Below are 16467 nucleotides of genomic sequence, written 5' to 3' on the forward strand. Positions count from 1 at the left end.
TGAACGTGGAGGCTGCTTCCATCATTTGGCATCAAGAGCCAGTCGTTTCAGTCACGCTTCAAGAGCTAAGTGTCTCGTATCCATTCCTCTGTTTTTTTTCCGTCTTGTGCTGTTCATATATGTCACTGTTCCATTTTGTTTTTCTGGTTTGATTCTGTGTTTGAGTGAATGTTTGATTCTATTCACTGTTCGTTAGTGTTTGTTTTCCATTTTAATCGGTGCAACTTCTTTAATTTTCGTTTGAATCCAGCTTAATCATCATTCCAAGTTTTGTCCAGTTTTGTGCAAGTGTTTGCTGTTTTTCACTGTCTAATTGGTTTACTTCTGTTCCAGCATTATCTCTTGTTTTTTAAGTGTGTTCAATGCATTTGCTAGCTCTATGTTGATCATATAAAGCAATGGCAACATGTCCAGCTTTGATCATTTGAGCCAATTAGCATTGCAAATATTGATTCCAGTAGAAAAATCTGCATAAAACATCATTTCTAGATTAATTTGATATCAGCTGATGCAGTCCCGATTTCTTTATTTTCAAGCTTTGTACAAGTTTGTTTACTGTTTTTACATGTGTTTGAAGTGATAGCAACTCCTAATAATCACAGAATTGAAAAATGAGTGGTTGAGTTGCTTGAAATCTGGTTTCACATCACTGTTACTGTTTTATCCAAGCTTCTGCACCGTGCTTGACTTCTTTGATGTGTCTTAGGTGTTTAAAGTTCCTCTAGCTGATACTCTACAATTAGATCTAGTTGTTTAGGACCTTTCTTGCATGATTGTTGATTCATCCAGCTTTGACTCTGTTGCATTTTAATTTCTGGTGCAGTTTTGTCCAATTTTTCTGCATATTTTGGCAACTATTAGAGTGATTTTGAGAATCTGTGTGCCTCTGTGGTGTTGGATTGTTTGTGCAAGAATACTTGACCATTTCAAACTTGTTGTTACTGTTCAAATGGTAATTTTCCAGCCTTTGTATCAAATCACAGTTTTAGTCATCAAATTTGGTTAAATTTGAAAGTACACCAGTCAAAACTATTATGGATTTTGCTGTGGCTGTTTAAGTGTTTCAACATATTCCATTTGATGATACAAACTTGTTTGAAGTGGCATTTGAGCATTTGAATCACTGCTGTTCTTTTTCACCACTACAGTTTCCAATTTCTTTTTGCCAAATTTCTAATTCTGGTGTAGTTTTTGTGCATTTATTCTGCATAAGTCACAACTGCCACTGCCAATTGCTGCCTCCCCTTGTTTCTGTGCATTGTAACTGTTTGAACAAGTGTATTTGGTCATTTTCAACTTGTTTACACTGTTCATTTGATCATTTTTCAGTCCATATGCAAAATCACCATTCCAAGCATCACATTTTGTTGAAATTGGAAGTGAACTAGTCAATTTCTGCTGCTGCATATTTCTTTGTTGTTTGACAGTTTAAACACCTTCAAATAATGCATATAAAGTTGCTCCAATCATCAAATTTGGTGTCTAAACATAGCTGTGAAAAATTGCCTCTCAAATCATCCATTTTAAAGTGTTTTTGGTCAGATTTTAGTTTCTGCACATAGCTTGAATTTGTTTTTGTGCATTTGCCATTGGTATATGGATTGTAGCAAAAGCTTGGTACCACTACTGTTAAATCATACATCAAACTATCATTAACCAAGTTTAGAAAAAGCATTTGGACCAGTACAATCCAGTTTCGAAAAATTTGCTGCACCAGCATCAGGATTTTGGCCAAAAGCTGATTTTTTTTTTCTTTGAGGGATTCTGTCAAACACTTTTGCCAAATTTCTGAAATCATTGAGTTTGATGTCTTTGCAGCATGTTTTGATTTTCTTGGTTTCTTAATCCTTTCTAGAGCATCTCTTAAGTTCATTTTGCGTGTCATCCTTCCTTTCCAGCCTTTAATTACTTGTTTTACATTGTTTGGAATTTCTGCACATAACCTGTTTGATACAATGCCAAAGTGCAGTCTGGTTTGGAAAGTAAATCTGGTGCAGTAACGTGTTTGATGCTCACTGTTTTTGCTGGTTTTGTATGGATGTGTGATGCTGTGGTGAAGTCTTAAACATCCAGATTGCTCTCCAAAGGGGTAGCATCTTAGGGAGTGGAAGACTTGTTAAAGTGGCCAAAAGCTTGGACTCCAAGAGCACTTTATCCTTGCTGTTCTAGCACCATGGCAGTAGCAAAAACACACCATTTTTGACAGTCCAACAATCTGAAACAGCAGCTACACTTAGTTTTTGTTCCATTTTTCCACAATTTTCAATTGTAAATTTGGATTGGTATCACGGAACCTTTGTCAATTCTTTCAATTTTGTGTTCATTTTCAACTTAAAGTGACTTGGAAAAATGCTTTTCAAGCAATTCCAAGTGCACCATCAAACATTGTAATAGGTTAGTTTCCACTTCTTAGTGTGAAAGTGTGTCAAGTGGCTCCAAGTGTCACTTGCACTTTCACTTAGGGCCGTGTCTCATTCATTTCCATTTGCTTTACTTTACATTGCTTGCTGAATTTTATGTTTTAAGTCTCCGTGATACATAGGAGCACGTTTCATTTAGATAAACCTTCATTTGGTTTCTAGGTGCATAGCATTCTTGCATTTAAAAAGTTTTGAAAGATTTCTACCTAGACACTAAGGTAAGAAACAACCAAAGATACTCTGGCTAGGAAGGACAAGGTTCTTAAGCTTGTCCATTTGTGACTCATCTCTTCTTCCTGGGAGCTATTTGGTTCATTTTACCTCTAGAATCTTTCTAGAAATCCTTCACAAAAATCAAAAAAAAGTTTTTGATGTCTTGTTATACTTCTTATCCGTCTTCTTGTTCATATAGGTCCTCTTGGTTTTCTAGTTTTGATCAATCCATTAGTTTCAAAGAAATTAAAAGAAAACTTGATGAAGCTAGAAGAAGGACTTGTTCCTCTCATGAATTTGTTCGGATTGAGGGTGAATTGTATAAACAAGCTAGGGCAAATATTCCATACTTTGGTGCGGATATTGGTGCATTAACATACCTAACTTGGGAAAAGGACATTAATGACATGCATCCATTTATTGCTAGAAAAAGTAAACCTGAATCCTATTTTCATTCTAGCAATAGTGAATCTTATGTCCTTAGTCTCTACACATCTAGATTTGAAATGCAAGTAAGAGAGTGGTGGGATGAGAGACAATATCATGTTAGGATAGGTAGAAAATCTCCCATTCATAATTGGTCTGAATTAAAATCTTGCATGAGAAAAGAGTTTGTACCTTCAACTATTAAGAGAAACCTCCAATTCTTGAGAGATTACATTGAAAAAGGAAAAATATTTCTTGAAAGCTTAAATGATAATGGTTTCCTTATTAGAGAACTAGAATTTAAGATTAACCTTAAGGAGGTGCAAGCTAAGCAAATAGAATTAAAGCTAAAAAGAGATGTTGAGAGACAAGAAAGAGAGAGAAGAAGAGAGACAAGAAAGAGAGAAAGAAGAAGAAGAGAGTAAGGAAAGAGAGACAAGGAAAGAGGAAAAGAAAAGAGAAGAAGAAAAGAAGAAAGCAGAGGAAAGTAAAGAGAAGGAGCTCTTGCTAATGCTGGCAACTCCTACTCTTACCATCACCATGGAACCTAAAAGGGAAGGGTTCTCATTCTTTACTTCTTTTCCATTTATTGTGCACTCTTCCATTATTCATTTATCTTTTAAATCAATTGCCATCCCATATTCTGTGCAATCCTTTTCAAAATATGGCAATTCAAACCTTGAGTTAATGTTACCTTTGTGTAAACAAGTAACTCAAGATAAAAATCCAATAACTTGGGACTATGGAATTTTCCATTTTTCCAAGCCTAAATTTCTGAAAATCTTTTTCAAAAATACAAGACTTTTCTTTTGTCTTCTTATCTTTGTTTACATCTTCTTCATCATACTCATTTTTGCAATCTTTTGTAGATATATTTTTGATCCCGGAGGAACATAAAAACCAAAGTTGTGCTTCTTTCTTTCTTCCCGATTTGAGGACAAATCGTTTTTAAAGAGGGAGGGAATGATGGCAACCCCTTTAGGGACTTTCCATCTAAAGAAGTATCAACTTTACTCTAAGACCAAGAAAGGGAAGTTGAATAAAGGACTTAATATTTTCTTTCTAAGTCTTAGAATGTTCTCTTTAACTAAATACTTGTTTTGTAGGTCACTAATAAGAGTGGAAAACCATAGCCAATCAACCAAAGAAGCTTGGTGAACTAAGGGAAGCAAAGGAGGTAAAGAAAGGAAGAAAGGAAGTGCTTTTTGGATTGGAAAAGCAAAGTTGATATACAACATACGGCCAACCAAGCAAACCAACGTTTCCACTTTCTTTTAAAGCATGTTTTCAATGTTTACCGTATGGAACATGTGGCCAGCTGTATAGCTTCTCCTGCACACTTCTTATAGAGCTTCATGTACATTGCTAATATGTCCAGTAGCTTGCTAGGCAAGTTTCTCTTCATCTATAAAAGAGAAGCCAAATCACTTGTAAATGTAACTTGAGTTTGATAATGAAATGCTGCTGAAATCCAGCCATTCTCTCAAGTTCATTGCTTAAAGCTATTTTAGCTTGTCTTCCTCTAGCTCCCTTCCCCGTTGGAAGGCCATCTGAGTTAGAACTCTACCTCACACACACATCCAAACACTGTCACGCATTTTGACAAACACCTTGCATGCGCCGAACTCCTTCAAACCATTCTTCATTCCGCTGCGTCATTCTGTCCAAGGAGCCACTCCAGTCTTGAACGTGGAGGCTGCTTCCATCACAACTCGACCAAGGTCAAATAATAGTCGACTAAAGTTGGATATAACTAGGTTAAGGTCGGATACATCTCAGCTAAGGTTGTATGCATTTTGATCAAAGTCGGATGCATCTCAACACCCTAGTTCATCACACAAAATGATCTTTAACGCAAAACATCCTTTCTTACAAAGTCACTTGATATATGTAGATAAGAATAAGTCTGATATAACTTAGTCAACGGATACAACTCGATCAAGGTCAAATAATAGTCGACTAAAGTTGGATATAACTAGATTAAGGTCGGATACATTTCAGCCAAGATTGGATGCATTTTAGCCAAAGTCGGATGCATCTTAACCAAGGTCGAATGTAGCTCAGCCTAGGTTGAATACATCCAATGGTGCTACCATCTATTTGTTGAGTGCTCCCCATTTATGTTTTTGTCCCTGGTTTTCAATTTTTTTTTCACAATAGTCACCCAATTCAACCGGTTTGTGTTTTGATATGGTAATTGTAATGATGTTTGTGGTAGATAAGAAGAACATATAGTTGGTAGTTGTATAAAGCTTGGTTGGATTAAATTATGTTAAATCTATACAAAAAGTCCCACGCTGCTACCAAGTCATTGTTCATTGCTCCCACTCATGTTTCATGTCCGATTTATCCATCATTGTTATACTTAACCACAACCAACACACTACAACATCTACCAATTTTCATTACATGTGTTCAGGTCAGACTCTTTCTATGGAGGACGTGCAATGAACTCAAGTGGAGTGTAGGAGTGCTATATAAAAATGTCAAGTGTCGAAATAAAGAAATGAATAAAACGGTAACATAGCGAGGACGACCACTACTATTCCGACCTGAAATGAAGAGCTTGGCCAGACGTTATGGAACTCAACAGGAATGATGTTAAGTTCGACTAGGGTTCATGGAGCTCGAGATGAATGATGTTAAGTTCAGGAAGACTTCACTGAGCTCGATTAGACGTTGTGGAGCCTAGACAGTATCATACCAAAAGTCTGCTTTTTCACGTATTAAATGACGCCATTTAATGTTCTCCTTCTTTCATGTGTGCTCTTGCGCATTCCTGTACTTTTTTTCATCTATTAACAAATGGTCATTTTTCTCTATCAATATAGAACCTTCCTTTGTGCTTCTTATAAGTAGTTCCAGGGCGAGATCGAAGGCCCGGTTCAACTAAAGGCTGACAATGGAAGGTGAGTGTGCAAGGAGTGCTCACGGTGGTGTGAAGTAGAGTTTGTTGTTAGACCCCTTCCTAGCACTACTGGAGAAGCCGCCGCTATTGCCGGTTTTGATACCGGAGGATGACAGAAGCTTTGGCAAATGGTGTCGAGGCGACGACTGATCCGTAGAGAATGAGGCTAGGGCTAGGGCTAGATTCCCTACTCTACCTCTACGTTTCTGCGTGTATGGAAGTAGAAGAAGATAGTGGAGGAAGAGAAATCAAAGAGTTGGAGAAGCGGATCTGTGTGATGATGTTTTGGGATGATGATGGAGGTTCTGAACCGTGAGTGGGTGACAATGGAAGAGAAGAATGGATGAAGGTTAGGTGCCTGTGGGTGTTCCTTTGGTGAGGAAGAAGGAGAGTTAAGGGGAAAATGTATAGAAGAAGAGTGGGAGCGTGTGTGTGTCTCGTGGTAGTTTTTATAAGGGAGAGGCATCAACATAATCAAGGAACGGGTATGGGAAAGGAGAAAAGGTCCGAATGAAAATTCAAAAGCAAATCCCCGGCACTCCATTTGTCTCATTTTTCAATCTTCCTTTTTCCACACAAGCGCAACTTCAAAACAATTAAAAAAGCACGTGGAAGAGGATTCCTCAACTGTGTCAAATTTTGATGTTAATATCTCATTTCCCCCCTATCAATAGCTTACCTTTTCACGACTTGATTTATACGGCTTGTGTATGTGGAATATTCTCTTTGTTATTTTCTTCTTTTCTTATTCTAAGTAATCTAGTATCAGGTTGACATTTACTTGTTCTTATGTAGGGAGAGAGCGTTGTCTTGTTCCTTAGTTGAACTTTCTCACACGTAGAGAAGTCAAAAACTGCTATTCAAACGATTAGTCATCACAAGAAGTTGATCCTTTCCCTCAAAGAAAACCTGTCCCTTTAACATGCTTCACGATTCCACACATACATACATATATATAACAAAGCTTCAGTTTTTGATTCTACAAATTAAATTCATATTCTTCTGCAACATCCTTGAAGTTCAACAATCAAATATGGCAAACCAATTATCACCACCCTTTGGCACTCCCATCATCGCACATCAGTACTGTGCTCCAGGTATATATGAGCCTCTATGCATGGTTCAGATAATCGTTTACTTTATGGGATCCAAAATATGATCATAAGCATATATAATTGATAGATAGTTTGATATATTCAACATTTTCTTCTTTGATTAATCTGAAGTGGTTATTTGTTAATTATATCGTGCCTTGCATATTGTAGGTCCACATCCTGTTGATCTGATAATCACAAAGGAGAGGAGTAGAGCAGATTATTTCACTGTGACAGACACCAATGACAACATAGTTTTCACTGTTAAGAGCAATCTCGTAAGCATTGTAAAACCCCGCAAACACAGTTTCTTGTTTGACTCTCATGGAAACCCCATTGTTCATCTTCGCAGATCGGTAAGTTTAGTTCATACATAGCTTTATTTTCTTCCTTTTACACATGAATTTGTACTTTAATCAAACAAGAACTCTCGTCTCATGAAATCATTTGTTAGTATTTTGAAGGTTGTGAAAGGAGTAGTTGATGTGGTAGAGAAAATGTAGAGATAGTAGAATGTAGAAGTAGTAGTTGAAAGATGTGTTGTAGTCGTCTTTAGTTGTAGTAGATGTTGGTTCATACAAATGGTAGATGTTGGCTTCATACAAAATGGTAGATGTTGGCTACATCTTTCAAATGGTAGAGTTCATGGGTATTTATAGACCCATAGATTATTCTAGAACATACTAGCCACAACTTATGTGGAATGTTCTAGATTTTTACCTATGTAGAATATTCTTGATTTTTCTTCCTATCTTAGGTTTTTATAGAATATTCTAGAACTTGTATTACATTTCAATTCTTCTATCTAAGGTGCTTCTACATTCTTCTAGAATTTGCATTACTCTTTAATACTCCTCCTTAATGCAAATTCGGTAACTCCAAGCATTGTGTGCAGTAGTTCAAATCTTGGTCTTGGTAACATATCTTTAATTTGATCTTCTTCCTCCATTTCCTTGACCATAGTTCCTGCTTTGATGCTTCTGAATTTTCTACCTCTTCTTGAGTTTCTTCTTGAGATTGTTGCACTGGAAGTAGAATGTTGCTTTTAACAACTTTTTCTTCTTCCCAATTCCAAGAAGCATTTTCATCAACTTCAACATCTCGACTGATGATGAGCTTTTTTGTTTGTAGGTTGTAAACTCGATAGCATTTTGACTGTGTGCTATATCCCAAAAATATTCCTCGTATAGTTTTGTCTTCAAGCTTGTGCCTCCTTTGATCAGGAACATGTATGTAGCAAATAGACCCAAATACTCGTAGGTGTTTAGCCGATGGCTTTCTCCCACTCCAAGCTTCAATCGGAGTCTTGTCTTGGACTGCTTTAGTTGGACATCTGTTTAGAATATAAACTGCAGTGTAAACTGCTTCAGCCCAAAAAGTGTTAGGCATACTTTTCTCTTTCAGCATTGATCTTGCCATCTCCATAACTGTGCGATTCTTTCTCTCTGACACGCCATTTTGTTGTGGAGTATATGCGACTGTAAGTTGTCGCTCTATGCCTTCATCTTCACAGAATTTGTCAAACTCGCGAGATGTGTACTCCTTGCCACGATCACTTCTAAGTATTTTTAGCTGTTTTCCACTTTGCTTCTCAACAAGGGCCTTGAATTTCTTGAATACTCCAAAAACTTCTGACTTTGCCTTTAAGAAATAGACCCATGTCATTCTAGAGAAGTCATCAATGAAGAGGATCACAACCAAAAAAACAATAATTATCGACGGCCAAAATCCTTCGGAAACGGCCAAAAGCCTTCGGTAATGCGATTTTTCCGACGGACAAATGACCGTCGGTAATATCGTTGTCGGTAACAGTTACCGACGGCTTTTGGCCGTCGGTATTTACCGAAGGCTTTACCGACGGCCAAAATCCTTCGGTAATTACCGAAGGCCAAAAGCCTTCGGTAAGTCCGTCGGTAAATACGTCGATCTGGTTCATCTTCTTCCTCTTTTCCCTTCTCCTGTATCCTTCGTTTTTCAGTTTTTTTTACCCAAATTTCTTCATTCCTAAACCAAAACAACAATTTTATTCATTCCAAAACCAAAATCAGAGGCTACACTTTGGTTCTTTAATTGTTTTAGAAACCCTAAAATTGAAAAAATCCCTAATGTCAGTGAAGCTTGCACGGTGGTGTTCTTCCATGGCAACGGTGGTCCTCTCCAGCGACGGCAGCGGCGCTTCACCCACGGCAGCGGCGCTTCTCCCATGGCAGCAACGGCGTCCTCCCACGGCAGCGGCGCTTCTCCCACGGCAGCGGCGCTTCTCCCACGGCAGCGGCACTTCTCTCACAGCAGCGGCGGCTTCTCCCACGGCAGCGGTGCTTCTCCCACGGCAGCGGCACTTCTCCCACAGCAGCGGCGGCGTCCTCCCACAGCAGCGGCGGCGTCCTCCCACAGCAGCGGCGACGTCCTCCCATGGCAGCGGTCGCGTCCTCCCAAAGGCTGCGGTGGCGTTCTCCCAGCGGCACCGGTGACAGTGTGGGAAGATGGTTGCACAGTAGAGAAAAATGGTGGCAGAAGGTGAGAAAAGGTGAGAAATATAGCAGAGAAAGCGATTTGTGAGTGATAAAAATGTATAAACTTTGCGTAGAGAGAGTGAAAAAATGGGCGGGAATTTTGCCGCTCTTTTCACCGAAGGCTTTACCGAAGGCTTTTGGCCGGCGGTAATTACCGAAGGCTTTACCGAAGGCTTTTGGCCGTCGGTAATTACCAAAGGCCCATATCCGTCGGTAAAATACATTTTTTTGCATCCGTCGGTAAAAGCCGTCGGTAATGCATCATTTACCGACGGAACTAAGTCCGTCGATAAAAAGCCGTCGGTAATTCCATGTTTTATTGTAGTGGATGAAATACCTGTTGTTATGATGTGAAGGTGTTCTCATCGGTCCGCAAACATCGGTATGAATCAACTCCAATAAGTCTTTTGCTCTCCATGCTTTGTCTGTCGAGAATGGTAATCGATGTTGTTTTCCGAGGAGACATCCTTCACATGATTCATTATTCTCCTTCAAGTATGGAAGATCTCTCATCATGTTTTTCGTATATAGAAGCTTTAAGGCATGTGTGTTGAAGTGGCCAAATCTCCTATGCCAAAGCCATGAGTCATCAACTTCTACCTTCATGGCAATATTAGTTCCAGGTTTGAAGCTTATAGGAAAGCTTCTATTTCTCTTCTCCATTTTTACTTGGCCAATTTCTATCATTTTATTGTCATAAATTTTGCATGTATCTTTCTCAAAATGAAGAGAATATCCATTCTCCATCATTTGGCCAATACTTAAAAGATTTTCTTTAAGATTTGGAACTAGTAAAACGTCCTTGATGAATTTCGTACCTTTCTTTGTCTCCACCATGACAGTTCCTTTGCCTCGAGACTCCACTATGGTGCCATTTCCTAGCCGAACTTTGACATTGACAGATTTATCAATGTCTTTGAAGATGCTTTGATCTTTCGCCATGTGATTGCTGCATCCACTATCCAAGTACCAACTTCCTTCTCTACTAGGAGATTCTTGATTGGCGTAGAATAAGAGTTTCTCTTGATTATCTTCTTCAGCAAAGTTTGCTTGATGTCTATTTTTACTACGACAATACTTCTCTATGTGACCAAACTTCTTGCAATACTTGCATTGAGGTTTTCCATGATGCCAACAATCTTTTTCCAAGTGACTTGTCTTTTTACATATGCCACATGGAGGATATTTTTCTTGACGAGTCATAGAGAAGCTTCTAGGATTTTCTTTATTTCTAGAAATTTCTTCTCTACTTTTATTTCCTTCATATTCTTTATTCTGAGACCGTAATTTTAGTTTTGATTGAAAGGCATTTTCAACCGAGTCTTCTTCATGCCTTTTCAATCTTTGTTCATAAGCTTCAAGAGAGCCCATTAGTTGTGTGACTGACAATGTAGCCAAATCTTTTGTTTGTTCAATCGCGGTTGCGATTGCATCATACATTTGGGGAATAGAAATTAAAATTTTCTCTACGATCTTTTTGTCAAGAATATTTTCCCCATAAGCTCTCATTTGACTAACTATTTCTTTTATTCTAGAATAGTAGTCTTTAATGGTCTCAGATTCTTTCATTCTTAATAATTCAAACTCTCGTCTTAGAGAATGAAGTTTAACATTGCGTACCTCGTCACTTCCTTGAAACTCCTCTTGTATTGTGTTCCAAGCTTGTTTTGCACTTGTGGCACCAATTATCCTTGGAAAAATTGTGTCATCAACTGCTTGTTGAAGAACAAATAAAGCCCTTGAATCCTTTTGCTTGTTTTCTTTCAACTCCTTCTTTTGAGCTGCAGTAAGAGTAGAGGTGTCTTCTGGAATAGTGAATCCCTCTTCTATGATATCCCATAAATCTTGAGAGCGGAAGAATGTCTTCATTTTGACATTCCAAAAATCATAATTTTCTCCTTTGAAAATAGGTACTGGAATTGATGATGTTTGATTAGTACACTAGTGCAGCGAGGGGCTTTTACCGCGGTTGATTTTCACTATACGTCGCGGTTCTTGAACCGTGGCATATTCAGCCGCGGTAGTAAGTCAGACACTTTATGCCGCGGTTCGAACCGCGGTATATAGGCTGCGGAATATGCCGCGGTTGTCTAGGGAACCGCTGCCTAAATTCATTTTTTTTTTAAAAAAAAATTAAAAAAAAAATTAAAAAATGCACTATATGCCGCGGTTGTGGTTAGAACCGCGGCATATTCCCCTGCAGTTTTTTAAAATTGCAGGTCTGTTTTTGTGATATCCACTACCACAAAAACAGACCTGCATATAAAAACATTTACAGAAATTCAATTTCAACATAACAAACACATGTTCAAATGTATTTCAACATCAAATAAAGTAGAGAGTCTAAGAAAATTCTATCTAATCAAATGCATTGTTTAAATCTAAATCTAAGAGCTATTGTATAATCTAACTATATACTTAGCAGCAGCGTTCCTAATGAATAGTAGTGACTTCTCAGGAACTGGTGTAGTAGTCTTGAATCTCTGCAAAAGACAATTCATTTTAATTAGTGTATATGAATTCAACATTTGTTAAAAAATCAAAATTTGTTAAAGTTAAATATTAAAGTTAATGAAGAAATCACGTTAAAAATGCAAATGGACATAAATACCTGGAAGAGGAACGGCGGCGGAGAGGGTGAAAAACGCAACACAACGGCGGCGGAGAGGGTGAAAAACGCCAGGAAATCACGATTTTGAACGGCTAAAACTCGTTTTTATCGTCAAAAACGAATAATGACCGAACAATTTTGAGTTTAAACGGTTAAAAACGCAAAATCTGAGATGAAGGGTGGTTCGGAGGAAGAAGAAACGCGAAAACAGAGAGAACGCGCGAGGAAGACGATGCATTGTTCCAAGTTTTGTTTTTTAACTCTGAACGGGGGAATCTACCGCGGTTCACTACCCAACCGCGGCATATACTAATTTAAAAAATTATCAGAAATGGCATTTTTGAAATTATTTTCAAACTATATGCCGCGGTTCAGCGGGCAACCGCGGCATAAACCTCGAAATATTTCAAATAAACATTAAATTAATTTCATATAGGAGAATATGCCGCGGTTCCCCAGAGAACCGCGGCATATACCCCTGAAACGTGTTCAACACAACTGTCTCCCCAACTGCCTTTCACAGAATTCGAAAAGTTACAGGGGGTATATGCCGCGGTTCTCTGGGGAACCGCGGCATATACCCCCTGTAACTTCTGAAATTCTCTGACTGGCAGAGAAGTTGAGACGTTACAGGGGTATATGCCGCGGTTCCCCAGAGAACCGCGGCATATACTCTGTTATTTAATTTTTTATTCATACGTGGCGTCAAAGGCAATGGTTGACTGGGGTATATGCCGCGGTTCCCAGTAGAACCGCGGCATATAGGTTCGTTTTATTTACAAAACTGCCACCGCGCACCATTATGCTGCGGTTTTCGTTGAACCGTGGCATAATGTGCGCTGTAAAAACCCGATTTTTTACTAGTGGTAGTAGCCATGTGTGGAGAATATATTTGGAAGTAGTAGAATGAGTTATAGTTTTGTTTGAGGTAGTTGAAAATTTTATCTACACCCAATAGATGACCGAACGTAGCTCTGGTACCACTGTTAGTATTTTGAAGGTTGTGAAAGGAGTAGTTGATGTGGTAGAGAAAATGTAGAGATAGTAGAATGTAGAAATAGTAGTTGAAAGATGTGTTGTAGTCGTCTTTAGTTGTAGTAGATGTTGGTTCATACAAATGGTAGATGTTGGCTTCATACAAAATGGTAGATGTTGGCTACATCTTTCAAATGGTAGAGTTCATGGGTATTTATAGACCCATAGATTATTCTAGAACATACTAGCCACAACTTATGTGGAATGTTCTAGATTTTTACCTATGTAGAATATTCTTGATTTTTCTTCCTATCTTAGGTTTTTCTAGAATATTCTAGAACTTGTATTACATTTCAATTCTTCTATCTAAGGTGCTTCTACATTCTTCTAGAATTTGCATTACTCTTTAATATCATTGATGGAAATTGAAGTGTGAGTATTAGTCACATTGAGTAAAAACGAAAAACTTGAACACCATGTAATGTTGTTCCCTACAAATGTAGAAGCCTTACTTTCACTTAATTTGTCTCTATTGTAACACCAGATAACATATTATTGGCCTTAGTCTGCTTTATCAAACCAGTTAGACCTTTAGAAATTATTAGAAATAAGAAAGAGAGCATAGGATCTCCTTGTCTTAAATCTTTGAAGAATAAAATTCCTTGGTCGGACTTCCATTTACTAAGATGGATCCTTAACCCATTTATCATAGAATCCAATTGCATTATAACATTTACTATAAAAATTTTGATGGTTGAAAGTGTTAGCAAAACTAAACCTTTATGTGAAAATCTTGTTTACTTCCTTCTATTATTACTTGTTTCCTGATTATGTATATCAACTAAATACTTACATTTTATAAACTTACATCTTAGCTTTTCATCTCCAAACCATAAACTCTATCATTAAAACATAATTATTACCTATTATTGTCTAATAATCACAACAATACTATGTTTAACTTGTGAATCCTTTCTAAGCCAATATAAACAATTCATTAAATTCTATTATTATATTTAAGTTTATGGTAACATAAAGTTAAGTTTGAACTTGCTGGATAATACAGATTCAGAATAATGTTTGGAAAGCATTCAGAGGTCAAAGTGAAGAATCTAGGGATCTGATATTTACAAGACACAATTCCTCATTTTTTCAGCTAAGGTTGAAATTCGACGTGTTCTTGGCAAATAATGTCACTGATGTTTGTGACTTCAAAATCAAATCAAGTTGGTCTGGACGCTCTTGGGATGTTTACATAGGCGATTCCAACATACTTGTTGCCCAGGTAATTTAATCTTAATACAAAATTATTATTTTGATTAATTTCCCGAGATAGAGAGAAAGAAAAACAATATGATTATTTGTTTTACACACATCACATATTATATATATATATATATATATATATATATATATATATATATATATATATATATATATTTTAATATGCTTGACACGTACTTATTCATAGAAATGGTTGTTGTTGCAGATAAATACAAAGCTTGGCACTATGTTTAGCAGAGAGAAGTACATGGTGTCCGTGTTTCCAAACATCGATCATGCGTTCATTGTGGCTCTAATTCTAACTCTTCAACTTTGATGAGTTACCACATGATTGAATCATACTCGAATATCTCAATTTCTTTTTGAATTTTTTTAATTGTTTTGACATTTTGTAAATTCTTTACTATATGAAAGTTTTATTATTAAATGAGTGGCATCTTATGCATAGTTCAATTTCAATTATAAATTTTAGAAAGAAGAAGGAATTTTAAACTTCAACTTATTCTATGTTTACTTATTGAAATAAACATATGCACTTATTTTCTAAGTCATTTTTATCTCATTGTAACAAACACAAGCCTACAGGAAAATGGCTACGTGTTAAAAGGAGACAAGAGCAAGGAATGGGCAAGAGCAAACGTGTGAAAGAAGAGAGAACGTTATGGTACGGATCTTCCCTCCTAATTCCCTTTTTCTCTCTACTTGCTCTATAACCGTCTCTGCTGCTGCAATCGTATCTGCTGTTGCAATCGTCTTCCATTTAAGAAAAATCTAAATTATCCACCGATATTTATATACGGATAGTAATTACTTGTTAATTATTATCTTTGTTATTTTCATTATATAAATTACTTATTTCAATTCCTCTCTTAATATATAAATTATTTTAGTCTCTAAAATTTTTAGATTTTAAGGACTTAAGTTAATTGAGAACTATATTTTTAAGTTATTGGAACATCTAAAAAAGTAAGTATTTTGAACAAATAATATTTTTACAAGAAGGCAATAAGAATTTTTGTTACAATCCACATAGAAGCTGATAGGATATGGAGAGTTTATGAAAGGAAGAAAAAAGAGAATAAATAGGGGGAGAGACGTTAGGTCGTTATAACTGTAATAACAGTTTGGGCGAGAAACAGAGCTCCTATAAAACTTGTATTAGTTAGATTTAGAATTGATTACTTTGTATAGACAAGATCATTTTTATCCTCCTTATGTATCTTGTATTAGTTAGATTTAGAATTGATTACTTTGTATAGACAAGATCATTTTTATCCTCTGGAAGGAGAACTTGGCTCTCTTTGGAGGTTTTGATTGTATAGTTTACCAAATGCAATACAGAATTACTCAGTTTACTATCTTTTATGTCTTTTTGGTGTGTGTTGAGTGGAATTGAAATAGGTTTCCTATTCAGAACATGAATCTCCAATTTCTTTTGTGTCAAAGCATGTGCAGGCTATAGGGTTCATCACGAAAATAGCAAAGAGCCTTTAGATCTCCTCTCACTCATAAAAGCAGGAGTGAGTTTCTTATTAGAGTGTAGGGTAATCTATGAGTCTATTGGTTTGTTCAGAGGTTTAGGTGTAGACAAAATGACCTTGGTAGCTATGTATGTACTCGGGGATTTAAGAGAAAATTTAGTAGGAATGTTTGAAGTAGAAGCTAACTCATACAATTTAGCCAAATGGAAGGAGGCCTTAAGTTAGTCAAGTTCCACATGAAAATGGCTCAAGATAGAATGAAACAATTGGCTGATAAGAATAAGAGTGACAAATCCTATGATATTGGTGATTTTGTGTATGTCAAGCTTCATCCATACTGTCAAATTTCTGTGGCATTCAGATCTAATCTCAAACTAGCCCCTAAATATTTTGGACTATTTCAAATAGTTGATCATATTAGAGTGGTGGTTTACAAGCTGAGGCTTCCACAGGGGTCAAAAATTCATGATGTTTTTCACATTTCGCAGCTTAAAAGGCAGGTGAGCCACACACCTGTAGTAGTTCACTTCCTGTAGAGTTTG

At 37.0% G+C, this 16467-nt stretch overlaps 1 protein-coding gene across 1 annotated transcript; it reads left to right on the forward strand.

The window, feature by feature from the left end:
- The first annotated feature begins 6938 nt into the window (after positions 1 to 6938).
- Positions 6939 to 14865, forward strand: LOC148202211 (protein LURP-one-related 15-like). The gene is made up of 4 exons (XM_088108595.1): positions 6939 to 7064; positions 7233 to 7417; positions 14227 to 14445; positions 14650 to 14865. Exons 1-4 carry the CDS (start codon positions 7001 to 7003, stop codon positions 14758 to 14760), a joined length of 579 nt encoding a protein of 192 aa, XP_087964721.1. The 5' UTR covers positions 6939 to 7000; the 3' UTR covers positions 14761 to 14865.
- The last annotated feature ends 1602 nt before the right edge of the window (positions 14866 to 16467 follow it).

The sequence above is a fragment of the Vigna umbellata genome, chromosome 3, assembly GCF_029865625.1.
Source record: "Vigna umbellata cultivar VRB3 chromosome 3, Vumbellata_1.0, whole genome shotgun sequence".
Taxonomy (NCBI): domain Eukaryota; kingdom Viridiplantae; phylum Streptophyta; class Magnoliopsida; order Fabales; family Fabaceae; genus Vigna; species Vigna umbellata.